General features: G+C 41.9%; 1 protein-coding gene across 2 annotated transcripts in view; it reads right to left on the bottom strand.

The window, feature by feature from the left end:
- LOC129836446 (GDNF family receptor alpha-1-like) overlaps nt 1-27,642 on the bottom strand; it is an 81,668-nt gene that overhangs the window by 39,078 nt on the left and 14,948 nt on the right. Inside the window, exon 4 of one of the 2 annotated variants that reach the window (XM_055902620.1) lies at nt 25,075-25,206. The exons of the other annotated variant lie outside the window; for it this stretch is intronic. Within the exon in view, the coding sequence (XP_055758595.1) occupies nt 25,075-25,206 (132 nt within the window). The remainder of the gene's footprint in view (nt 1-25,074; nt 25,207-27,642) is intronic. 2 annotated transcript variants of the gene reach the window in all.

The following is a 27,642-nucleotide window of genomic DNA, read 5'->3' as shown; positions in this document are numbered from 1 at the left end:
TCCACTCAATGCAACGAATGTCAGTTAGGCCAGGGTTTCCCAAACTTGGTTAGGCAGGGCAGCGAGGCCTATGCTGACCCTGTCCATTAACAGTCACTGCAGTCAGCAGCACACACACACAACACACACACACACACACACACACACACACACACACACACACACACATACACACACACACACACACACACACACACACACACACACACACACACACACACACACAGACACAGACACAGACACACACACACACACACACACACACACACACACACACACACACACACACACACACACACACACACACACACACACACACACACACACACACACACACACACACACGTGTGGTGAGGTCAGTGGCTGGGTAAGCACTGGCTATTATCAAAGCCAGATTTATAAATATACCAAGTTTACCATAAAACAGATAACTCCAACAACCAGAGTGACATAGGCTATTAACCAAAATTGACAAATAACTTTCACCAAATGTAAAAATGACACACTGCTCAGCTCAGCTCAGCCATAAACCGATGTGGCATCCACAGTTACAACCAATAGGTGGCACTAAAATACCAATATATGGACACATTTCATTGGAATAGTTTGCTATGCAAACTTTATAGCCTTTCACAATGGATTTACAATTCTTTCAATGCGCGGCGGCCACAAAAATCCTTACACACACATATATAATAAAAAAGGTTCTAACGAAATGTACATATCAACAATCGAAATGACAAAAAAATCTTTGCAAAAATTTAAATGCATTCAAAGAGATGTTGTCCATTCTCATGAGTCAACAGAAGCCTAGCCTGCAAATTGCAAAGGAAAATGCATTTTTACTTGTAAATGAAGTCCATTCATCTGGTAAACCTCTCAGTGACAGCGTTGTAGAACTCACAGCAGAACCCCATGTCTATTATTTTATTCTGCATGCACAGAGCAGACACAATGCCTCCTTGGTTCCATTTTCACACTGACACAAAAAGTCATTCCCATTCCTTACATCCACAAAACAAAAGTAACTGTGCAAGATGTGCAAAAGTCAAGGTAAAAAGTATTAATTGGTAATGACATTTCAGACAAGTGGACAGTCCAGAACTCACCATTCGCCTTCCCGACAGCTTGGGGTGAGGGAGATGGTGGTTGCCTATCATCTCACGTCTTAGTCTTGTCAGAGCTCCTGTATGCTGCCTCTGTCTGGTCTTAACATGCAGGATGTGAATGCAACAAAGCAACCTAAAACAATCCCATCACCTGGCCAATATCTTCACTCACTCATGCGGCTAGAACAGAGGCCACAACAGAGGCCACATTGAACATTTGTATTCATGTAGCACACTTTAAAGAGTCGATTCCCACACCCCAGAGTGATCACTGATTTCTAAGCAGTGCTGGAGATTATTAAACACGATTGAACATGTCAGCCACTCTATTTTCTAAGCCGTTTGTTGAAATGACCAGCGCAGTATAAGGGTTAAACTGTCTAAACTCTCGCTTTCTGAAGAGCCTAGCTATGAGATCTGGGGATATCAATGCGTTTTAGGGGCCGTAGTCCCATTACAAGGACAGTAATATTGATTATTGATTTGGAATGAGCTGTCATTGAGTGAGGTGGGAGCTAGAGCGGCCGTAAAGGCCGGTGTGTGTGTGTGTGTGTGTGTGTCCGTGTGTCCGTGTGTGCATGTGTGCATGTGTGTGCACATGTGTGTGTGAGTGTGTCCAGGCCTTTCCAACAGTAATATCAACACAGTAGCATTTCTCTGTAAGTGTCTAGATTGAGAGTTGCTGAGCTTTCCCTACAGCCACTAACCTCATATCTGACACACAGGAAATTACCCTGGCTAGTAAAGTACTGTACCGATAACAAAGTTGTTGTGCTGTTTTATGGTGCTTCTGTGGTTTTACACTCACCCAATGCTGTTAAACTAGGACTCCATTTCCATCGCAGTGGTGGAAGGTCAAGATGTCACAGGTCAAGTTTGAGATCATTCAGACAGTGGAATCGTTCCAGAGTATATGCTACGAATAAGCTCAAAAGCAAGACAGAGGGGAATTACAGACCTTGGCACAGAGCAACCTGAATTTTAAATGGTGGCATTACAAAGCACATTATAAAACCTAAGACAGCTTCTATCTAAGCTCCCTTAGAGCCCCACTTTTAAAGGCCAAACAGTAAACTTACAAACTATAAACACCCTCTTCAACATGTTTATTTCACACAGAGTTTGAGCTTCACTCAGTCACAGTACGGTGACGTATGGTGAGGGAGAGGTTCCTTTGATCAGTGTTCCTGCAGTGACCATTAGGCGAGCTGGCGTGATCCCCTCTGGGTTGGAGGAGGAACCCCCCTGCTGTGACTGAAGGCCGGAACCATCCCAGGTCTCTTACTCTCAGTTATGTTCAAACGACTCCTGTCTGTCACCACCCTTTGCCTCTTGAACACAACATCAAACAGACAGGGGCCTCGCTTGACTTGGTCCACTTTGCATTGTGTGTTGTTCAGGCATGGTGAGGTACATGAGCGGAGAGACTCACCATGGCAGCGTAAAGTCTCACCTGATCTTTAAAATAGGCTAAGAACGGTTGTATACAGCCGACCCTCTGGGAAAACCAAACCACTGAAGACACAAGAAACACTACTAACAAAAACCACATCTACTTCAGTCAGAATCCCCAGTTCTTGAATCCATCCGCCACTTGAGATCAGATAAGTAGGGTACTGTTGCTGCGTTCATATGTGACTAATATATAATGCATTAGCAGGCTTATTTTTATGAACACTGATGAAGTAGTGGCTGATGTTACACAGACTTCACCGTGAAGGTATACCAGGTTTGTTTTATATAGATCCTTATCTGTTTGAAATGGGAACGTACACACAGAAATCCCAGTCAGTAAAAAGCTTAGGTCCATCCGTCACACTCCATAACAGAGCTCCATCCCTGACACTCTGTTTAAATAACACCGTCCTGTCTCCCGACGGAACCTGGGGATTGGCTATGACGGAGCTGCTCGGGAAATTACCCCATCCTGTGACCCTGGCGTGATCCCTGTGACCACAGGGAAAAGTGAGAGAGTACCGGTGGGGACTGTCACTGAGACACTGTCCAGATGTTCCACATTCCTCACCCTGAAGGAAGGAAGGTGTTCTCATCCCAACCTACTGCTGTTAAGACGAAGGATAAGAGCTCCATGCATGGGCGCACATGGAAACCACAGTAGGGCCCAAAGGCTTACTGGTCATGTCATGTGGTCAAGGACAACTCAGGATCTGAGTCCAGAAACACATACTGCTGTGTTTGTTACACAATTTAGTCGCCAACATTCTCATCACTGTTATTAAGTATACCATATTAGTGGAGATTGCTGGCCATCTCATCTCAAATTAATGTTGGCTGATAAGAAATATGCTTCCATTTGTGACTGATATTTTCACTTCTCCAGTACTGAGAAGCACTTAAATAATAATTGGCCCATGGACATTTATAAAACTGTCCCTTTTCATGTTTTCCAGAACCTAACTTCCTCATTCAACCTCCGGCTGTGAAACATAATATATAGTCTTTCATCTGACCTGTTAGATGCTTCTTTCTTTGTTTTATTGCTCTGCAGATTTGAGTTTTCCTGGAGAGACAGACAGACATAGAGAAAGCTGTGATGTAGAGTGGAAGTCCAGCTCTGCAGGCTTCCCATGCTAGGCAAGTGCCAGCTGGGCTATTGATGTATGTGAGCAGCACAGGAGGCTGCTGAGGGGAGGATGGCTCATAATAATGGCTGGAATGGAGAGAACGAGATGAAATCAAACACATGGAAACCACATGTTTGATGAGTTCTATACCATTCCATTTATTCTGTTCCAGCCATTATTATGAGCCCGTCTTCCCCAATCAAGGTGCCACAAGCCGTCTGTGGTTAGCATCTGTCTGGAGTTGTTGTGTGGATGGGATGAATGGGTCCCTCTCTTTCCAGAAACACTTACAGGTGAGCACTGGGGGAAATGGACTCACATGACCAGGCCATTCATCAGCACTGGCAGGTGGGCAAGAGCGGGTAGGGGGAGAGAGTGAACAGACACTGGAGGGGAAAGAAAATGCATTCACGTGTGTGCACACACAAACACCCATGCACCCATGCGAAGCGAACACACACACACACATTACATTTTTTACCAAATAAATGTACACTCATACACACATTAGAATTGCATTGGTTTGCTATGTGTGTGTGGAAATTACACTGGAGAGTGGACATTTTAGAAAAGCGGAATATGATGTAAATGAATGCGCTCCAGGTGACTACCTCATGAAGATGGTTGAGAGAATGCCAAGAGTGTGCAAAGGTATCATCAAAGCAAAGGGTGGCTACTTTGAAGAATCTAAAATCTAAAATGCATTATGATTTGTTTAACACTTGTTTGGTACTAAATGATTCCGTATGTGTTATTTCATAGTTTTGATGTCTTCACTATTATTCTACAATGTAGAAAATAGTAAAAATAAAGAAAAACCCTTTAATGATTAGATGTGTCCAAACTTTTGACTGGTAGTGTATGTTAAGACGTATATTAAGTCTTATATTAAGACGTATATTAAGACGTATATTAAGACTTATATTAAGTTGTATATTAAGACGTATATTAAGACGTATATTAAGACGTATATTAAGACGTATATTAAGACGTATATTAAGACGTATATTAAGTTGTATATTAAGTCGTATATTAAGACGTATATTAAGTCGTATATTAAGTCGTATATTAAGACGTATATTAAGACGTATATTAAGACGTATATTAAGACGTATATTAAGACGTATATTAAGTTGTATATTAAGACGTATATTAAGTTGTATATTAAGATGTATATTAAGACGTATATTAAGTTGTATATTAAGACGTATATTAAGTTGTATATTAAGATGTATATTAAGACGTATATAAAGACGTATATAAAGACGTATATCAAGACGTATATTAAGTAGTATATTAAGACGTATATTAAGTTGCATATTAAGATGTAAATAAGTTTTATATTAAGAAGTATATTAAGTTGTGTTTTAAGACGTACAGTTGAAGTTGGAAGTTTACATACACCTTAGCCAAATACACTGCTCAAAAAAATAAAGGGAACACTTAAACAACACAATGTAACTCCAAGTCAATCACACTTCTGTGAAATCAAACTGTCCACTTAGGAAGCAACACTGATTGACAATAAATTTCACATGCTGTTGTGCAAATGGAATAGACAGAAGGTGGAAATTATAGGCAATTAATAAGACACCCCCAAAAAAGGAATGGTTCTGCAGGTGGTGACCACACACCACTTCTCAGTTCCTATGCTTCATGGCTGATGTTTTGGGGGTTGTGCTTACACCTGTGGAAGTCGTGCCCTCATACCACCCTCATGGAGTCTGTTTCTGACCGTTTGAGCAGACACATGCACATTTGTGGCCTGCTGGAGGTCATTTTGCAGGGCTCTGGCAGTGCACCTCCTTGCACAAAGGCGGAGGTAGCGGTCCTGCTGCTGGGTTGTTGCCCTCCTACGGCCTCCTGCACGTCTCCTGATGTACTGGCCTGTCTCCTGGTAGCGCCTCCATGCTCTGGACACTACGCTGACAGACACAACAAACCTTTTTGCCACAGCTCGCATTGATGTGCCATCCTGGATGAGCTGCACTACCTGAGCCACTTGTGTGGGTTGTAGACTCCGTCTCATGCTACCACTAGAGTGAAAGCACCACCAGCATTCAAAGTGACCAAAACATCAGCCAGGAAGCATAGGAACTGAGAAGTGGTGTGTGGTCACCCCCTGCAGAACCATTCCTTTTTTGGGGGTGTCTTACTAATTGCCTATAATTTCCACCTTTTGTCTATTCCATTTGCACAACAGCATGTGAACTTTATTGTCAATCAGTGTTGCTTCCTAAGTGGACAGTTTGATTTCACAGAAGTGTGATTGACTTGGAGTTACATTGTGTTGTTTAAGTGTTCCCTTTATTTTTTTGAGCAGTGTACATTTAAACTCAGTTTTTCACAATTCCTGACATTTAATCCAAGTAAAAATTCCCTGTCTTAGGTCAGTTAGGATCACCACTTTATTTTAAGAATGTGAAATGTAAGAATAATAGTTGAGAGAATGATTTATTTCAGCTTTTATTTATTTAATCAGATTCCCAGTGGGTCACAAGTTTCCATACACTAATTTGGTATTTTGTAGCATTGCCTTTAAATTGTTTAACTTGGGTCAAACGTGTCGGGTAGCCTTCCACAAGCTTCCCACAATAATTTGGGTGAATTTTGGCCCATTCCTCCTGACAGAGCTGGTGTGACAGAGTCAGGTTTGTAGGCCTCCTTGCTCGCACACGCTTTTTCTGTCCTGCCCACAAATTTTCTATAGGATTGAGGTCAGGGCTTTGTGACTGCCACTCCAATACCTTGACTTTGTTGTCTTTAAGCCATTTTGCCACAACTTTGGAAGTATGCCTGGGGTCATTGTCCATTTGGAAGACCTATTTGCGACCAAGCTTTAACTTCCTAACTGATGTCTTGAGATATATCCACATAATTTTCCTTTCTCATGATGCCATCTATATTGTGAAGTGCACCAGTCCCTCATGCAGCAAAGCACCCCCACAACATGATGCTGCCCCCCCCGTGCTTCACGGTTGGGATGGTGTTCTTCGGCTTGCAAGCCTCCCCCTTTTTCCTCCAAACATAAAGATGGTCATTATGGCCAAAAAGTTATATTTTTGTTTCATCAGACCAGAGGACATTTCTCCAAAAAGAGCGATCTTTGTCCCCATGTGCAGTTGCAAACCGTAGTCTGGCTTTTTTATGGCGGTTTTGGAGCAGTGGCTTCTTCCTTGCTGAGCGGCCTTTCAGGTTATGTCGATATATGACTCGTTTTACTGTGGATATAGATACTTTTGTACCTGTTTCCTCCAGCATCTTCACAAGTTCCTTTGCTGTTGTTCTGGGATTGATTTGCACTTTTTGCACCAAAGTACATTCCTCTCTAGGAGACAGAACGCATCTCCTTCTTGAGCGGTATGATGGCTGCGTGGTCCCATGGTGTTTATACTTGCGTACTATTGTTTGTACAGATGAACGTGGTACCTTCATGCGTTTGGAAATTGCTCCCAAGGATGAACCGAAATTGGAGGTCTACAATTTTTTTTCCGAGGTCTTGGCTGATTTCTTTTGATTTCCCCATGATGTTAAGCAAAGCGGCACTGAGTTTGAAGATAGGCCTTGAAATACATCCACAGGTACACCTTCAATTTACTCAAATGATGTCAATTAGCCTGTCAGAAGCTTCTAAAGCCATGACATAATTTTCTGGAATTTTCCAAGCTGTTTAAAGTACAGTCAATTTAGTGTATGTAAACTTCTGATCCACTGGAATTGTGATACAGTGAATTATAAGTGAAATAATCTCTCTGTAAACAATTGTTGGAAAAATTACTTATGTCATGCACAAAGTAGATGTCCTAACCGACATGCCAAAACTATAGTGTGTTAACAAGAAATTTGTGGAGTGGTTGAAAAACGATGACTCCAACCTAAGTATGTAAACCTCTGACTTCAACTGTATATTAAGACGTGTATTAAGTCGCATATTAAGACATATATTAAGAAGTATATTAAGTTGTACAGTATATTAAGACATTTATTAAGACATATGGTATATTAAGTGAAACTTCATGTGTTTTTTTCCATCATGGCTCATTGTGTATCATACCCTTCAACTTTTAGCTGGCCCCATTATTATAAAATTACTTTATTTCAATTGAAAAAGACAATGATGGAACAGTGAGTGAATTCATTCACTTTTAAGTGTTGCCAACACATTATTGCTGGATGGGCATAAATATTAAAAGCCCTTGTGAATTGATTAAATTCAAAACAACCACATACTGCGATTTGAGCACACAATGGAATTCATTCATTGGCCTCAAAAATTATTAAACAGCTGAATCTCTTCCCTAACTTGATGTAAAATTTTCTTTCATTTATTCATCAGCTGTCTATTAACCTGGGGCTTTTCTAAAAGAATTACATGTATTATTCACTGATGTTGACATTATAGTGGCAGAACATATTTACTATAAAATAACCAGAGTATAAATTGTTGTCTCAGCTATGATGTGCTGTGTGTGTGCACATGCGTGTGTATGTACCTCTGTTCACAGTGCTCTGACCGTATGTACAGTACCAGTCAAAAGTTTGGACTCACCTACTCATTCAAGGGTTTTTCTTTATTTGTACTATTTTCTACATTGTAGAATAATAGTGAAGATATAAAAAATATGAAATAACACATATGGAATCAATGGCGTAACCAAACAAGTGTCTTAAAAAGAACGTTCAGTTCACATTGATCTGTCCTTTGTGTTTTATATCATACATGCTTTCACGTAGTGTCTCTCACATGCAATTGGATGTATTTAACATGGATGTGTTTCTCTGCAGGTGAAAGTGATTAGGGCATTTCACATGCTATTGGGTGACTAATGCGTTAGGCATGTTCTGACCTTGAGAATCCAGTCCTCTTTGCTACACTACTGTGATGGCTCCAGGTGGATACAGTCTGTTCCTAATGGAAATATTCCCGTTTAATTTCCCACTCCTCTCTCTCTTTTTCTGCCTTCCTGAGTGGATATGTTAAATATGTTGGCCCTAAGGATATTTCATTTCACTCGGTGCCGTTTTATCTGACTGCGTGGCTAATTGGGGAATCTGCTCATGTACTGATTATTTGTGTGTGTGTGTGTGTGTGTGTGTGTGTGTGTGTGTGTGTGTGTGTGTGTGTGTGTGTGTGTGTGTGTGTGTGTGTGTGTGTGTGTGTGTGTGTGTGTGAGACAATGGATCCGCATTTGTGTGTATACCTGCCTGTGTGTGGTAAAAATGCCAGTGTGAAAAAGCATACTAGTGTAGCCTATGTGATTCTGGGAAGCAGAGATGTAGGGCGTATCTAACACAAGAAACAAATCAAATCACATTTTCCGAATACAACAGTTGTAGACCTTACAGTGAAATGCTTACTTACAAGCCCTTAACCAACAATGCAGTATTAAGAAAATACCCCCCAAAAAACGTAAGAGATAACAGTAGCGGGCTATATACAAGGGTACCTGTAGAGAGTCAATGTGTCAATGTGCGGGGGCACCGATTGTTGAGATAATTAAGGTAATTATGTACATGCAGCTAGGGTTATTGAAAGTGGCTATGCATAGATAATAAAAAGGGGGGGGGGGGTGCAAATAGTCTGGGCATCCATTTGATTAGGTGTTCAGGAGTCTTATGGCTTGGGGGTGGAAGCTGTTTAGAAGCCTCTTGGACCTAGACTTGGCGTTCGGGTACCGCTTGCCGTGCGGTAGCAGAGAGAACAGTGGCTGGAGTGGCTGGAGTCTTTGACAATGTTTAGGGCCTTCCTCTGACACTGCCTGGTGTAGAGGTCCTGGATGGCAGAAAGCTTGACCTGAGTGATGTACTGAGCCATACGTACTACCCTCTGTAGTGCCTTGCAGTCGGAGGCCGAGCAGTTGCCATGCCTGGTGCAGATTTTGAGGATCTGAGGACCCATGCCAAATTGTTTCAGTCTCCTGAGGGGGAATAGGTTTTGTCGTGCCCTTTTCACGACTGTCTTGGTGTGCTTGGACCATGTTAGTTTGTTGGTGATGTGGACACCGAGGAACTTGAAGCTCTCAACCTGCTCCACCACAGCCTGCTCCACTTTTCCTATAGTCCACAATCATCTCCTTAGTCTTGATCATGTTGCGGGAGAGGTTGTTGTCCTGGCACCACACGGTCAAGTCTCTGACCTCCTCCCTATAGGCTGTCTCATCGTTGTCGGTGATCAGGCCAACAACTGTTGTGTCATCAGCAAACTTAATGATGGTGTTGGAGTTGTGCCTGGCCATGCAGTCATGAGTGAACAGGGAGTACAGGAGGGGGACTGAGCACGCACCCCTGAGGGGTCCTCGTGTTGAGGATCAGCATGGCGGGTGTGTTGCTACCTACCCTTACCACCTGGGGGCGGCCCGTCAGGAAGTCTATGATCTATTTGCAGAGGGATATGTTTAGTCCCAGGGTCCTTAGCTTAGTGATGAGCTTTGAAGGCACTATGGTGTTGAACCTGTAGTCAATGAATAGCATTCTCACATAGGTGTTCCTTTTGTCCAGGTGTGAAAGGGCAGTGTGGAGTGTAATAGAGATTGCATCATCTGTGGATCTGTTGGTGCGGTATGCAAATTGGACTGGGTCTAGGGTTTCTGGGATAATGGTGTTGATGTGAACCATGACCACCCTTTCAAAGCATTTCATGGCTACAGACGTGAGTGCTACGGGTCGGTAGTCATTTAGGCAGGTTACCTTAGTCTTCTTGGGCACAGGGACTATGGTGGTCTGCTTGAAACATGTTGGTATTACAGACTCAGACAAGGAGAGGTTGAAAATGTCAGTGATGACACTTGCCAGTTGGTCAGCACATGCTCGGAGTACACGTCCTGGTAATTCGTCTGGCCGTACTTGAGTGTGGGTTTCAATTCGAAGTGTTGGCAGTTCAGGAAGTGATTTGAATTTTAAAAATGTTTAACTTTTGAAATGAATAGCTTCTACTTTGCAGTTTATTGAGAAGTAATTGAAAATAAATACCCCTTTTATTATTATTTATTTTATTTTTGAATTGACTGCCTTCGATTAGAATTGAGCCCAACCCTGGTGTGTATAAGTCTGTGTGTACACATAAATAATGTTTCCATTAGTTCTCTCCACTCGGATTATAACAGCTTTACAGGACACATTTTAAATTCATAGCGCTTAGTGCCTCTTAATCCAAGCGAAATCAATGTTTAATAACCTATGAACATTTACATGTTCTGTTTTACCATCGCCAGCGGCCTAGTCATGCACCCTTGGTGCCTAGGCTTTCAATTTGCCTCATTAGCAGTAATAAAACAATCTCAACCAATATAAAAGATTACTGCGAAGGAATCAAATGAGGTGAATAGTCTGTTCAACTGGGGTTACAGGAGGCATGATCTAAGAGTGATGAAAACCAGTTGAAAAAATACTGCACTGCCCAGCAAAATCATCATATAACCTAGCGGTCAAAGACAGACGTCATTGCCAACCTCCTAGGTAATCTGACACTGGTTACATGTCATTTCACAGTATGTGTCTCCATTTATGGAAGTGCATATGTGTGTGTGTGATAAGTAATTGCCTGTTCAAGTGTGTATCAATCTAGGATTTGTCTAGTCATACAGTCCATGCATACTCTCATGTTCAAGTGTACATGTGCCTGCTGACGCCTGTGGCCATGTCACTTAATGTATGTCAGCACTACTCAGCCCTTTGCTAGATGGATGGGGCTGTCTGGGCTAAGCCCCCATAGTGAATAGTAAAGGCTTGACCTGTTGTGGTGTAAACACTGCTGGATGAATGCTGGGGCTTAGAGGCACCGGGATGAATGCTTCCAGGTCTTAGGAGCCTTCGTCTTCCTGCTACAGACACGCCAGAGCCAGGACGAAAATCCCTCCTTCTTTAGCTCTCATAAATGCTTCTACGTTATCATTGCCAGTGGGATAATCTCTACCAGATATTAAATCCATCTGGTTCCCCTACTGACTGATCTCTACCAGATATTAAATCCATCTGGTTCCCCTACTGGCTGATCTCTACCAGATATTAAAAACATCAGGTTCCCCTACTGGCTGATCTCTACCAGATATAAAATCCATCTGGTTCCCCTACTGGCTGATCTCTACCAGATATTAAATACATCAGATTCCTCTACTGGCTGATCTCTACCAGATATCAAATCCATCTGGTTCCCCTGCTGGCTGATATCTTCCAGATATCAAATCCATCTGGTTCCCCTGCTGGCTGATATCTTCCAGATATTAAAAACATCAGGTTCCCCTACTGGCTGATCTCTACCAGATATTAAATCCATCAGGTTCCCCTACTGGCTGATCTCTACCAGATATTAAAAACATCAGGTTCCCCTACTGGCTGATCTCTACCAGATATTAAAAACATCAGGTTCCCCTACTGGCTGATCCCTACCAGATATTAAATACATAAGATTCCTCTACTGGCTTATCTCTACCAGATATCAAATACATCTGGTTCCCCTGCTGGCTGATCCCTACCAGATATTAAAAACATCAGGTTCCCCTACTGGCAGATTTCTACCAGATATTAAATCCATCTGGTTCCCTTACTGAAAAAAAATAACCTTTCTTTTCAGGGCATTTTCTTAATAACATACATAACTTCCCCCTGGCAAAAGCACTTCTCTATGGCCTTGACAACTTAGATAGCACTCTGAAAAATCAATGCCTGCATCTGGCCTGGTGTGTAAAATATGGGTATGAGGGAGAAATGTGTCTGTGGGAGAGAGAGCGAGAGAGGAAGAGGTGGGGGGGGACAAATCTGAGAGATATTCCCTGCCAAATCCAACTGCTCCACATGGCATATACAGTACATAACCGAAACCCTCCCCAAACAAACTGTTAAGTTAACATACTGAACTATTTCCGTGTTGAAAAACCACAGGAACTAAAGCAAGAGGTCTTGTGTTCATGACTCAGATCATTAACAGACCAAAAGTGGCACAGACAATAAACATGTACCTCTTCTGATAACGCTGGTAAAATACAGACCCACCCCTAAGCTAAACTTTCACTGACTGGCTTCTCATCTACAACTGTGGCCAAAAACCAAGAGGTCCTAAAAGTAAGACTAGATGTATATTTACCCCTCAAAAATATATAGGGGATTGGAAATAATGCAGACAATTACATTGATGAAAGCTACAATCTATTCTCAATATTAAAGCTGATCTAACCCCTAAAAAAAGACTTGGTGTGGCTGTCAGACTCTTCTCTACCAGAATAAAAACAGCTATGACTACCAATACCTGTATCACCATGGCAATTGTCTTTCAGACATAAAGGGAAGAAAAACACACCATAAGAGTAAATGCAAATTCTGGCACGGTCTTACAGTAGTCTTTATGAATGATTGATGACCCATCCCGCAATCTGGGAGTATTGTAGGGATAATGTTTTAATACATAGGCACTATCTGGCTTTAGGTCAAGATTTGCTATTAATCATTCTCCCACCTATCACAAGGTTATAGGCACGCTGACCACTTCCTGAAACAACTTGTTCCAAATTATAACGAATGCTTACGTGACTGTGGAATCTGCTTGACAGAGGGGAGAAGGATAGAAATTTAAGAGGAGCCCCATGGTCCTGTACTTCTGCCCATGGTGGGTAATGCAAACCTATGGTCACACCAAATACACAGAATTGACTGACAAAAGTGAAAGTATCGTGTTGTTTAGGAAATATACACTGCTCAAAAAAATAAAGGGAACACTTAAACAACACAATGTAAATCCAAGTCAATCACACTTCTGTGAAATCAAACTGTCCACTTAGGAAGCAACACGGATTGACAATAAATTTCACATGCTGTTGTGCAAATGGAATAGACAAAAGGTGGAAATTATAGGCAATTAGCAAGACACCCCCCAAAAAGGAGTGATCCTGCTGCTGGGTTGTTGACCTCCTACGGCCTCCTTCACGTCTCCTGATGTACTGGCCTGTCTCCTGGTAGCGCCTGCATGCTCTGGACACTACGCTGACAGACACAGGAAACCTTTTTGCCACAGTTCGCATTGATGTGCCATCCTGGATGAACTGCACTACCTGAGCCACTTGTGTGGGTTGTAGACTCCGTTTCATGCTACCACTAGAGTGAGAGCACCGCCAGCATTCAAAAGTGACCAAAACATCAGCCAGGAAGCATAGGAACTGAGAAGTGGTCTGTGGTCACCACCTGCAGAATTACTCCTGTTTTGGGGGGTGTCTTGCTAATTGCCTATAATTTCCACCTTTTGTCTATTCCATTTGCACAACAGCATGTGAAATTTATTGTCAATCAGTGTTGCTTCCTAAGTGGACAGTTTGATTTCACAGAAGTGTGATTGACTTGGAGTTACATTGTGTTGTTTAAGTGTTCCCTTTATTTTTTTGAGCAGTGTATATTTAGTCTACAGTAACTATTGAAATGAAAACTAAAAGTTATGTCAGATTAAATTACTTATTTACATAAATAAATACAGTTTAAAGATAACCTTGTTTGCCGTTTTACCTGGGGCTGGAGAGAGTAGGGGGGGAGGAAACTGGACTCATCTGATGTTAAAGTAAAGTCCTGCTATAGAATGGCTTGCTTCCAAAAGACATTTCCCCCAGAGGTTGTACGCTTCACCACTTCGTTCCACCTCCCTCATACATGCAAATGAAATGCTAATTAAATAGAAAGCTTTGCTGCATTACAGCAACAAGTAAGTGTTTTCCAGATGTGCGTGTTTTCCTGTCCTCAAAGTGAGTTAGTGAGTCATATTCATCTCAACTACTTTGAAGTGTTTTTTTATGACAGAATAGTACAGATAGACTCACATCAAATAGTCCAACGTGAGCTTGCCATAACAGTGTCTGTCTTAATGGCTATAGGAGCTCAAACTTTGTCCCATTCTGACTGACAAGCGGATGTTAGTAACCTTAAAAGAGGCATTGGGGATTTGTGTGTGTGAGACAGAGAAAGAAAGACGGAAAGAGACAGAGAGAGAGACAGAGAGAGAGAGAGAGAGAGAGAGAGAGAGAGAGAGAGAGAGAGAGAGAGAGAGAGAGAGAGAGAGAGAGAGAGAGAGAGAGAGAGAGAGAGAGAGAGAGAGCATGGTTGTATGTGTGGACTTGTTTGTAAGATACTAAGTCTGTCCAAAATCTAAAGCTTTTCATAAAGCTATTATTGGAGTAAAACACTATCCATTTCCCCTAAAGGGTATCATTAGGCTATCTTTCCCAAACACTATGGAATAGGTGGGAGAGAACAATCTAATTATATGGAAATACACCGGGGGGGGAAACTAATTTCTAAACTACAACCCTAGTGAGTGTAAGAGAGAGAGAGAGAAAGATAGACGGAAAGAGAGAGAAAGAGAGGGAAATATAGAAGAAAATAGAGGGACAGTTTCACACAACAGTATAAAGATGCATCTCTATTCCTCTAACTCGTCAGTCTAAACAGATTACTTCACATGCAACAAACAAATAACTGACACACAGCCCGAAACCCTGGTTAACTTCATTTTGGATGGACTCTCAATTTCAATCTCTTCATTAGTGGACAAATAGTCAGCCTTTACTCCCACTGATTCACAGTGTGATACTCTTTACATAAACCCTTTACATAACTTGCATTGTATTTTAATGTCTTCCTAAAATGCCTGCATCTAATATCAACCTAGTCTACCCCCAAAATATCACTAACACTTTTGACATCACATAAAATCTCCCCAAAGTGAATCTAATTGGTTGTTTTCTCCCCAGGACCAATCGAAACGGTCATTATGGAGAGAAGGCTCTCTCGTGCAGGTGGAGTACCTATGCATTTACTCCCTTTATTTGGCTTCTGCAGCAGTGTGAGACCAGTCGACATTTCGGCAGCCGGCCTGGCTGGGCGCCGTGCTGCGTCCGCTCTACACTGCTGCTAGAGGATTATATACTCAGCCTGTCAGTTCCGCCAGGCTAGCGTTGCTGTGGTTCGGTCACAAGCTTAGTTTGATTGTTGCTGCTTGCTGTAGTGCAGACATCTCAGGGTTGTTCACAGCACCTTGCCTCCTTCCTCACTCTAGTTCATGCTATATTTAAACAGCCTACTGCTTCTCTTCTCTTCTCTTTTTCCTACCAAATAAAGGTTGGCTACAAACTACAGCCAGGGGTGGGCAAACTACTGCCAGGGGTAGGAAAACTACAACCAGAGATAGGGAAACTACAGCCAGGGGTGGGGAAACTACAACCAGAGATAGGGAAACTACAGCCAGGGGTGGGGAAACTACAACCAGATATAGGGAAACTACAACCAGAGATAGGGAAACTACAGCCAGGGGTGGGGAAACTACAACCAGAGATAGGGAAACTACAGCCAGGGGTGGGGAAACTACAACCAGATATAGGGAAACTACAACCAGAGATATGGAAACTACAATTAGAGATATGGAAACTACAACCAGAGATATGGAAACTACAGCCAGAGACAGGGAAACTACAACCAGAGATAGGGAAACTACAATTAGAGATATGGAAACTACAACCAGAGATATGAAAACTACAGCCAGAGATAGGGAAACTACAACCAGAGATAGGGAAACTACAGCCAGAGATAGGGAAACTACAACCAGAGATAAGGAAACTACAGCCAGAGATAGGGAAACTACAGCCAGAGATAGGGAAACTACAGCCAGAGATAGGGAAACTACAGCCAGAGATAGGGAAACTACAACCAGAGATAGGGAAACTACAACCAGAGATAGGGAAACTACAACCAGAGATAGGGAAACTACAACCAGAGATAGGGAAACTACAACCAGAGATAGGGAAACTACAACCAGAGATAGGGAAACTACAACCAGAGATAGGGAAACTACAACCAGAGATAGGGAAACTACAGCCAGAGATAGGGAAACTACAACCAGAGATAGGGAAACTACAACCAGAGATAGGGAAACTACAACCAGAGATAGGGAAACTACAATCAGAGATAGGGAAACTACAACCAGAGATAGGGAAACTACAACCAGAGATAGGGAAACTACAGCCAGAGATAGGGAAACTACAACCAGAGATAGGGAAACTACAACCAGAGATAGGGAAACTACAGCCAGCCGACTAAATGCGTCCCGTGAGGGATTACAATTATTTTTATGTATCACTTTGTACTTTAGCAGTAAAATGTTGTTATGTACACTGTAATAGATACTGTAATATGGCAACTGCTCGGCATCTGACCATAAGGCGCTACAGAGGGTAGTGCGTACAGCCCAGTACATCCCCATGGGGCCAAGCTTCCTGAAACTGTCAAAGACTCAAGTCATCCAAGTCATAAATGTAGACTGTTTTCTCTGCTACCGCAAGGCAAGCGGTACCGGCGCGCAAAGTCTTGGACCAAAAGGCTCCTTAACAGCTTCTTCCCCCAAGCCATGAGACTGCTGAACATTTCATCAAAAGGCCACCGGACTATTTACATTGACACCCCCCCTGTTTTTACACTGCTGCTACTCGCTGTTTATTATCTATGCATAGCCACTTTACAAATGACCTCAACTAACCTGTACCCCCGCACATTGACTCGGTACCGGTATCCCCTGTATATAGCCGTGTTATTGTTATGTAAATATATTGTGTTACTTTTTTATTTTTTTACTTTAGTTCATTTAGTAAATATTTTCTTAACTCTATTTCTTGAACTGCATTGTTGGATAGGGGCTTGTAAGTAAGCATTTCATAGTAAGGTCTACACTTGTTGTATTCGGCACGTGACAAGGACAATTTGATTTTATTTGATTTAATTACCTCACATCTCAGGCAAGTCTGTGAAATGACTGCAGTCAGTTACACTTTGAAGTAAAATGAAAAGGCAATTGGTGCGTGCGTGCGTGCGTGTGTGCACACACAAACATAGAATGTGTAGATTTGATGGTGTATAACTTTTGAACACACAGGGTTTCTAGTATAAAACACAGGGTTTGTACACCAGGCGATTTCATGGGGCAAATTGAAGCAGTCATGTTGGTGTAGGTCTGTACTGGGTGCCATCTACCACCAGGTGGTTCCTCAGACTGATGCCCAACCTCATCCAGCAAGATTGTCTGAGAACTGAGAGCAGGAACAGGCTCTGGTTTCCCTCCAGTGGAACTCTACCCGTCGCCATGTCTCTCTCTCATTCTCGCTGACATATTCACACAACAGACCCTGCTGTTGCTCTTCACGCCGGACTTTTCCAATTAACCTATTTGCCCCTAAGCGCTGTCACATGAGATGCTATTGGAGGTTTTATGTAGCTAACTCAATTGGTCAAAGGGCAAACCGCTAAATGAAATGTGGCTTTTGAGTGATTTATTGCTCAGATTGAAAGTTGAGTGCTTGGTAGAGAAGCAGGGGAGAAAATGGAAAAAGCCTGTTAAGTCAATCAAATGGAATTGTATTTGCAAACAAATCCCAGTTGTTGCCCTTGCCCTATTTACACTTATTGAAATGAAGTCCAAATAACATGCTGGGTGACAAAATAATCCCTCCCTATTGCCTTCGCCGTGTTGTTGGTTGGACGTGTACGAGGTAGTCTGGGATAGTGTGCTTCTGCAGGAGTGAAAATACCCATCTCCTCTGCGGTAAAAACATTCAGATCACATGTAGTGGAGGTATGGACTGTGTCGTGTGCTTCATCATTGGAGGCCCGGGGCTTGATTTGTGGCACAACTCTGAGAGATTGAGTTGGAGAAAAAAACCTGAGGAAGGGAGATGCCATTACACACTAGTGGAGCTGGTCGACTCCCACTGGTGTTGATCCTGCATATCATGGCTGGCAGGGACAACTTTTTAACTCCTGATGATATGAAATTCATATATTCATATATACACTACCGTTCAAAAGTTTGGGGTCACTTAGAAATGTCCTTGTTTTTCATGAAAACATACATGAAATTAGTTGCAAAATGAATAGGAAATATAGTTAAGACGTTGACAAGGTTACAAAAAATGATTTTTAATTGAAATAATAATTGTGTCCTTCAAACTTTGCTTCGTCAAAGAATCCTCCATTTGCAACAATTACAGAAGTGCAGACCTTTGGCATTCTAGTTGTCAATTTGTTGAGGTAATCTGAAGAGATTTCGCCCCATGCTTCCTGAAGCACCTCCCACAAGTTGTATTGGCTTGATGGGCACTTCTTGCGTACCATACGGTTAAGCTGCTCCCACAACAGCTCAATAGGGTTGAGATCCGGTGACTGTCCTGGCCACTCCATTAAAGACAGAATACCAGCTGACTGCTTCTTCCCTAAATAGTTCTTTCATAGTTTGGAGCTGTGCCATTGCCCTGTTGTAGGAGGAAATTGGCTCCAATTAAGCGCCGCCCACAGGGAATGGCATGGCGTTGGAGTGATAGCCTTCCTGGAGTGATAGCCTTCCTTCTTCAAGATCCCTTTTGCCCTGTACACATCTCCCACTTTACCACCACCAAAGCAACCCCAGACCATCCCATTGCCTCCACTGTGCTTGACAGATGGTGTCAAGCACTCCTCCAGCATCTTTTCATTTTTTCTGTGTCTCACAAATGTTGTTCTTTGTGATCCAAAAACCTCAAACTTACTGTAGATTCGTCTGTTGATAACACTTTTTTCCAATCCTCCTCTGTCCAGTGTCTGTGTTCTTTTGCCCATCTTAATCGTTTATTTTTATTGACCAGTCTGAGATATGGCTTTTTCTTTGCAACTCTGCCTAGAAGGCCAGCATCCCGGAGTCGCCTCTTCATTGTTGACGTTGAGACTGGTGTTTTGCGGGTACTATTTAAGGAAGCTGCCAGTTGAGGACTTGTGAGGCGTCTGTTTTTCAAACTAGACACTAATGTACTTGTCCTCTTGCTCAATTGTGCACCGGGGCCTCCCACTTCTCTTTCTATTCTGGTTAGAGACAGTTTGTGCTGTTCTGTGAAGGGAGTAGTACACAGCGTTGTACGAGATCTTCAGTTTCTAGGCAATTTCTCACCTGGAATAGCCTTCATTTCTCATAACAAGAATAGACTGATGAGTTTCAGAAGAAAGTTATTTGTTTCTGGCCATTTTGAGCCTGTAATCAAACCCACAAATGCTGATGCTCCAGATACTCAACTAGTCTATTAAAATGATAAACTTGGATTAGCTAACACAACGTGCCATTGGAACACAGGAGTGATGGTTGCTGATAATGGGCCTCTGTACACCTATGTAAATATTCCATTAAAATCAGTCGTTTCCAGCTGCAATAGTCATATACAACATTAACAATGTCTACACTGTATTTCTGATTAATTTGATGTTATTTTTAATGGACAAAAAAATTGCTTTTCTTTCAAAAACAAGGACATTTCTAAGTGACCCCAAACTTTTGAACGGTAGTGTATACTGTATATATATATTTGTTTTAATGTATTTAACTTTTATTTAACTAGACAAGTCAGTTAAGAACAAATTCTTATTTACAATGACGGCGTACCCCGGCCAAACCCGGACGATGGTGGGCCAATTATGCGCAGCCCTATGGGACTCCTAATCACGGCCGGTTGTGATACAGACTGGAATCGAAACAGGGTCTGTAGCGACGCCTCTAGCACTGAGATGCAGTGCCTTAGACCACCGAGCCACTCGGGAGAAAAATATATAGGGAGATAATTCCAGTTATGGAATAACTATTTACGTCATGGCATAATATTATGGATATTCTTACACAACAGGATATTTGAATAAATTAGCTAATCTGACATGCATCAGCTGTTGATGTGATTTTCTCCATACAAAAAGACTAACAATCTCAAAGTGAGTGTGAGTGACTTTAGAAAGATATCACCCACGTTTCCACTTGTAACAAAATGTGATTGCTTGGTACCAAAGTCCTAAGCACATTTTATATTTCAGACTTCCTCAGTTAGACCTAGCAGCAGTACTTTGCATGTAAATCTAAAAGTTAAGCATGCAGCCCATACATATTTTCCAAAGCTCCAGAGCGAATCCCACTCCACCTTGCCAGGCTGTATTTCCTGCTATACAGGACACTTCAAAATGAGTCACTCCCCTGTAAGAAGGAATAACAAACGCGAAAATAGGCTGACGGCCACTTCTCTCCATTCTCATTCATCTGCTGTCTCAACAGGTCACTCCGCAATAAGGTGCTTTAGATTCGCCAATAGATTCGCTTGAGACACAAATATCACCGTGGTGTCTTGCCAAACTACAGCAGTCGGGGGACGCGGCTAAAAGCCAATGTACCAGCCTCGCCACGCAATCACTGCCCACTGGAAGACCTTTGGGGATTATTGCTTTGCCCATCATTCAGTCAGCAGAAAGGCACAGCGATGGGCGGCCATGGCTGGTAGTCTATTGAGGGTGTGAGCGCACCTGCCCTATCAATGATTTTTAATGGAAGAGTGCCACAGGCAAGCAGGCAGGAGCCATCCGGGGCAGACCACAGCTCAGGAATAAGGCTCTCTTCTATAATGTCTGGGAAAGCCTCATACTGTACACAAGTGCATGCAAACACACACACACACACACACACACACACACACACACACACACACACACACACACACACACACACACACACACACACACACACACACACACACACACACACACACACACACACACACACACACACACACACACACACACACACACAATGTCCCTTCTTCTCTTCCTGACCTCCTCCCTCTAACTGGGTGAATCAGAGTGTGTGAATAATGTATGAAGTACAAGCTGTAAATCCTGGCCAGCCACAACCCCGCCAGATGAGGATTTAAACTTTACTTTGATGCGTTCAAATATACTGAAAACACAGTCTGCATACCGAACTGCTTTCTGTTGGTAGGCCTACCATCATCCTATTGCTCAATAGAGAGACCACTGGCTGTAGACATGGGTGTTCCATGATCAAACTACTTTTGGAGTCAGACTGATGCATTATGACATATGGTGTTATGCTGATTCATGTTGGACATAGAGTACATATCTTTTTATGAATATCAACATGTTCCCAGTCAAAAGCTGCGGTTTTCCCTCAACCTTTACCATGTCCTTACAATAGTAATGTGAAAAACCACTATATACACCTCACTTGCCTTTCCCCTCAGGACTGTTGGTTGCCATGCCAGCCAGAATTCTCTTAATGCTCCAGATCTGGACGATTATTACAAGGTCTTCAAGAATGCTATTTTTTTCTTTCTTTTTTAAAAAGTCACTCTTCGAGAGGCGGAAATCATGCATGTGTGGCTGGTTTTGTGCCACCACGTCCTCTAGGCATTTTTGGGAGGCTCGGTGACCTGTTCAGCTCTTCATCCTGTGTTTAAGTACCAATCGCAAATGGCCGGAAACGAAATAAACAGTACATGAAAGAGTGGAGAGCAGAGCAGAAGGCCTAACTGCAAACAAACCCACCGGTATAAACTGCTTGGAATAATCACACAGGACCTAAGTCTCTCTCTGGAGCTAGCTTTATATTATGCTAATAAGGTGAATTTCATTTTCCTGACAAAGTACAACATGTACACTCCAAAAATACAAATATTAACATCGTCAAAGAACTATAATTACACTCAGTCTGGAATCTATGTGAGAGATTTTCTTTAAAGTCAATTCATTATTGAGAATTGTTTAAAACAAAGGAAAGGTATGGCATTTAGAATAGTGTTGAAAGAGACACTGGTCTGATTTTCCAGGCATTTCCCTAGATGATCCGTGTATGAGGATTACAAAATCATATAAAAGTACGCAACTTTGATTTATCATCCATTCTGATAAAACAGAGATGTCCATTTAATTAATATGGTTAAAACAGCAACAACCTCATCAGAATATGCTACAACACTTCCACACAAAAAGTACACTTACCCATCAGGATGTGATGCTATTAAATTACTAATTACTTAAAACAATAAATCTGCTTTAATAATGTGATTAATATTTCCAAAAAGTCTTTACGGGAAGCCCACAGCTTCTTTCCTATTAACTTAAACAATGACTAACAACATTCAGGGGATTTGAGTTTTAATTTATCTGAACGTTCCTCCCTCAGGGCCCTGGTTCTCACAAACTTGGCAGTGATATTAACTGTAAGCCGCTGAGAGGTGGAGAGAACTCAACACACTCCCTGCTGAATCCAACACCTATCAAAACAAAATGATAAGGCTTTAGCACATTTAGCTGGGCCACTGGACCTTCAATACCCTGGCAGACTGGTAGAATCCCTGGTTGTATTAGCACTGGCTATGTTTGTGTGACATGTTTTGCCTCTTAATCCCAATAAATCAGAGGAAACAACACTTCTGTTTTCACTTCCACAATGTCTTGGTATAAGACGGCAAACACTGGCGTGAAAGTAACTGTTATTATTGGAGAGCGCGTGTCACTCTTGTAGGACATGTAGGGAAAATGGTCCTCTGTATCCTTAATTTATAGCGTGGTGAGGTTACTGAATTATTCATTAATTGTGAGTAGGTGGGCCACGATACAATCAAACACTTCATTGCATGACACTGAATAAGGTGTTTAGTTTTAGATTTAGGTTTGTTTGTGGGAGAGTGAATGAGTTAGCAGGAATGAAAAACAACGGATACCTTGTAAAATAATTAATATATATACATATATTATTACTATTATTGTTTTATTATGATATTTTTTAGGGTCAACAATTACCTGTATCATATTACTAAATAAAGTATATTTCAGTTTATTAGCCTGTTTAGTTTTTTTAATCTGTTTTGTTTTTCAGGTTATTTATTGTATTTTTGTTTTGTTTTTTGGGGGGGATAATGTATATTTCCTCTGTTGGGATTTTGTTGTGATCTAAAAGCATTTTAAGCGCACAAACTTCTTATCCACACACAATGTCCTCCCCACAGTCCTTACATTGTGATGCATTTGTTACAGGTTTGCCTTCATGAGTGTTTTTAAATTGTATGTATTCCAGATTGCTCAGTGTGAGAATGAACCAGGGTTTTGCCACCTCATACAGTGAGTTAAGACCCCCAGATCCCCCTGAACACTCACTGAAGCAATGACCACCCTTTCAGCAACACAGAGCAAGCACAACACTGGGAGTGGGTATGGGTGTTTGGTGTGTTGTGTGTGTGTGTGTTTGTGTGTGTCCTGTGTGGTAAAAAGAATCGAACGCTCCCTATATTTGCCATGCTTTTTCTGCTATAGTTGGGGAACGATTGTGCAAAAATTAAAAAGGTGCGTAGACGGCTTTTACATGAATTTACCCTCCACTACACCATTGACCTTACCCACAAACAGCCACTAAAACAACCATATCAAATATTTACACTCTTTTTAATATTATGAGAATGTAAAATGGTCCAGGGTGGTAATACCCGACTCTCCCCATAATCTTTCTCTCTGCTCCCCAGGGCTTGAGCTTAGAGTACATCTGCTCTAAAATATATTTCCCAAGGATGCTGCAACCCTCGTACGCCTGACTTAACGACCACCTAAACAACTATTTCTCTTAGGGTTGGATGATATCGACTAAAGTCTACGTACTGTAACTTTTTGGTCATAATCTTATTGATATTTGTTACAAAACCCTATTATAAAAAATAATAGAACAATTTCATCCCACAGCAGTCTTTAAATCAACTACAAACAAATGCAAAAGCACAATATCGCAACATAACCCATGTAATATAATACTGGTTCTCATCAACATAACCCACGTAATATAATACTGGTTCTCATCAACATAACCTATGTAATATAATACTGGTTCTCACCGACATAACCCATGTAATTTAATACTGGTTCTCATCAACATAACCCACGTAATATAATACTGGTTCTCATCAACATAACCCACGTAATATAATACTGGTTCTCATCGACATAACCCACATAATATAATACTGGTTCTCATCGACATAACCCATGTAATATAATACTGGTTCTCATCGACATAACCCACGTAATATAATACTGGTTCTCATCAATATAACCCATGAAATATAATACTGGTTCCAATCAACATAACCCATGTAATATAATACTGGTTCCAATCAACATAACCCATGTAATATAATACTGGTTCTCATCAATATAACCCACGTAATATAATACTGGTTCTCATCAATATAACCCATGTAATATAATACTGGTTCTCATCGACATAACCCACGTAATATAATACTGGTTCTCATCAACATAACCCATGTAATATAATACTGGTTCTCATCAACATAACCCACGTAATATAATACTGGTTCTCATCAACTCATGAAAGACCTTATTAACCCCCACGCACCCATCTTTATTTCTTTCTCCATCTCTCTCTCTCTCTCTCTCTCTCTCTCTCTCTCTCTCTCTCTCTCTCACACTTGCACACAAACACACACGCACACACCTGTGCACACACCTTTACACACACACTTCCTGCAGTGCATACTGTAAGGCTTGAGGTTAATTACCCAGAATTGCCCAATTGGGATGAGCTCTCCTGTTTCTACTGGGGTCTTCCACTGCTCGGCCCCTGACTTGGGGCCCCCTCCCTGTGGGCACTGTGACAGTGCCGCTCCTGGGGTCGCCGATGACCCCTTCCTCTGCAAGAAATGTGCTTCATTCAGGACCACAGGGTGAACAGAGCTCACAGTACAGTGGACCAGGGGACAGGCCACACTCAGAGGGTAAAGGGGACAGGTCAGAGGCAGGAGAGTCACCAGGCGGGGAAGGGAAAGGTGTTAAAGAGGAATACAGCTTGCTGAGGTCTTGTTAGTGGAAGGTTTGGTATCATACAAAAGAGAAGAGGGGAGGTCTTGTTAGTGGAAGGTTTGGGACAGTACAAAGGAGAAGAGGGGAGGTCTTGTTAGTGGAAGGTTTGGGACAGTACAAAGGAGAAGAGGGGAGGTCTTGTTAGTGGAAGGTTTGGGACAGTACAAAGGAGAAGAGGGGAGGTCTTGTTAGTGGAAGGTTTGGGACAGTACAAAGGAGAAGAGGGGAGGTCTTGTTAGTGGAAGGTTTGGGACAGTACAAAGGAGAAGAGGGGAGGTCTTGCGATGGGCAGCATTTTGCTGAGGGAGTATAGTTCTTAGAGACAGCTGGTTGACAACAGACAGTTTCTGGTTAATAAGCTGGTAGCACTAAAAACAAGGAAATGGAGGATAGATGCCATGCCCAGGTCACTGGCCTGCTAATTACACTGAGTATACCAAACATGTGTTCTTAATGTTTTGTATACTCAGTGTATATTACACAACATGAGATACAGCTCAATGGCGACTAGACAGGTATATGAAATATTTTAGCACTTTCTACCCATACTACCCATGAACACTCACAACAATACCCACTCATATCCCACTCATAAGTTGTTAATTTATGGTAGCTGGTGGCAAATCAAAGACCCTAGTGGTATACTGCGATGCTAGCTAGATCTACTCAGGGTTTTCTAAAGCTAGCCAGCTTCAGTTAGCCTCACATTCCAGCTCAGGCTTCATCCGTATTACGACTGTGGATATTGCTCGTATGCCTGCTGCTAACTCTAGCAGCCTTGTAACTGCGTGTGCATGCCGCACGTGGCTAGTCGAACGCCCAATTCTTCATCGAGACTATGGTGAGACATCAATCCATAGGTGAGTCAGTGCCATGTCTTCATTTTTTCCTAAATCAACATGAAAGAAACGTTATCTTGCTATGGTGTGAAATAGGCTATTAGAAGTGCCATGTGCAACTTTAATTACGTAGCGTTATTGCTGGATCTGGTGTGCTTTGGTGAGCTTATCAATTCAGAAGCACAATAAAATAAGTCACACAAAAGTTTTACTGTGGGTGAAGTTTCAAATGCATCCTGTCATTACTAAATGTGATAAGTATTTTAATGTAAACAAAAATATACACACAAATATTTGGTAGGTATACTGTACATTCAATTGATGAACTTACACAAACTATACCTAAATGGAACATCTGAAGATGTTTGTATCTTAGTGGCACACAGCACAGATGCAAATCTAGTATCAACGCCCTCATTTAACATGCTTGAGACCAAGAATGTCGCAAAGCCAGAAACAGCTGGATACTGGAGATATGTATCTTTTCATGGTCGTCTGTTTTCCAGGAAGTTTACAGAGTGAAAATGTGATTAAAAGTGAGTGTTGGGGGGGGGGGGGGGGGTTGTTCTCACGAGACAAGAGCTACAGCGCATTGTCTTGTACAATCAGAGGACTACTAGCATTTCCAGCCATGATTAGAAGAGTCACAGACACACAAAAACAGACCATTACCTCCTTCTCAGCTGGAAAACAAAACAGCTGCAGCCTTAAAAAGGATCAACATCTATATACATTTGAGGGCTTAGGACAGTCGCTTCACCCAAGGCTAACATCTCTGAGTCTGGCAGTATGTATGCTCTGCATAATGATCAATTGAATCCCAACAAATGCAACACTAACTATATTGTACCAATTATTATTTTTTAAATAATAATGCGGCGGGGGGTGCGGTGGGGGGGGGTGTATGACGCAAGGGACAATTTGATCAAACGTGGTTACTCACAACATTTATCCGACTTTAGACTGACACCTCACTGTTTGCTGTATAGGTAATTATGCAAATGTGTATGCATCTGGGCAGAAAAGCATTAGAGGTAGCTGGCACATGTGATGCCCCTGGTGAATCGAGCTGTCAGGAGCGTCAATTAACTATGATGAATCACTCTCCCACTTTATATCCAATCAGAAAACTCTCAGGACTCCATTCTGGTCACCTTTAACTCAATTATTTTTTGGCCGCATAGAGCTAGACGCAGGGACAAGGCTGGAACCCGATGCTGCTGTTGGCATTATTCTGCCATTATGGTGCAGCTGTGAGAGTAATGTCTGGAACGGTATGCGCATTAAGCAGCTAAAGACCCTACGACCTGTGGCTAAATTCTCTGTGTGATTTGGAGGGACAGCTATAGTCTTTTGGATGAAAGTCAGACAACAACAGACATCCTGGAAGCTATGTAAAAGCTTCGGTATAAAAAAACATATTTAAAA

Source organism: Salvelinus fontinalis, chromosome 37 (assembly GCF_029448725.1).
Source record: "Salvelinus fontinalis isolate EN_2023a chromosome 37, ASM2944872v1, whole genome shotgun sequence".
NCBI lineage: Eukaryota > Metazoa > Chordata > Actinopteri > Salmoniformes > Salmonidae > Salvelinus > Salvelinus fontinalis.
This window is presented reverse-complemented; position numbering and strand designations above follow the sequence as displayed.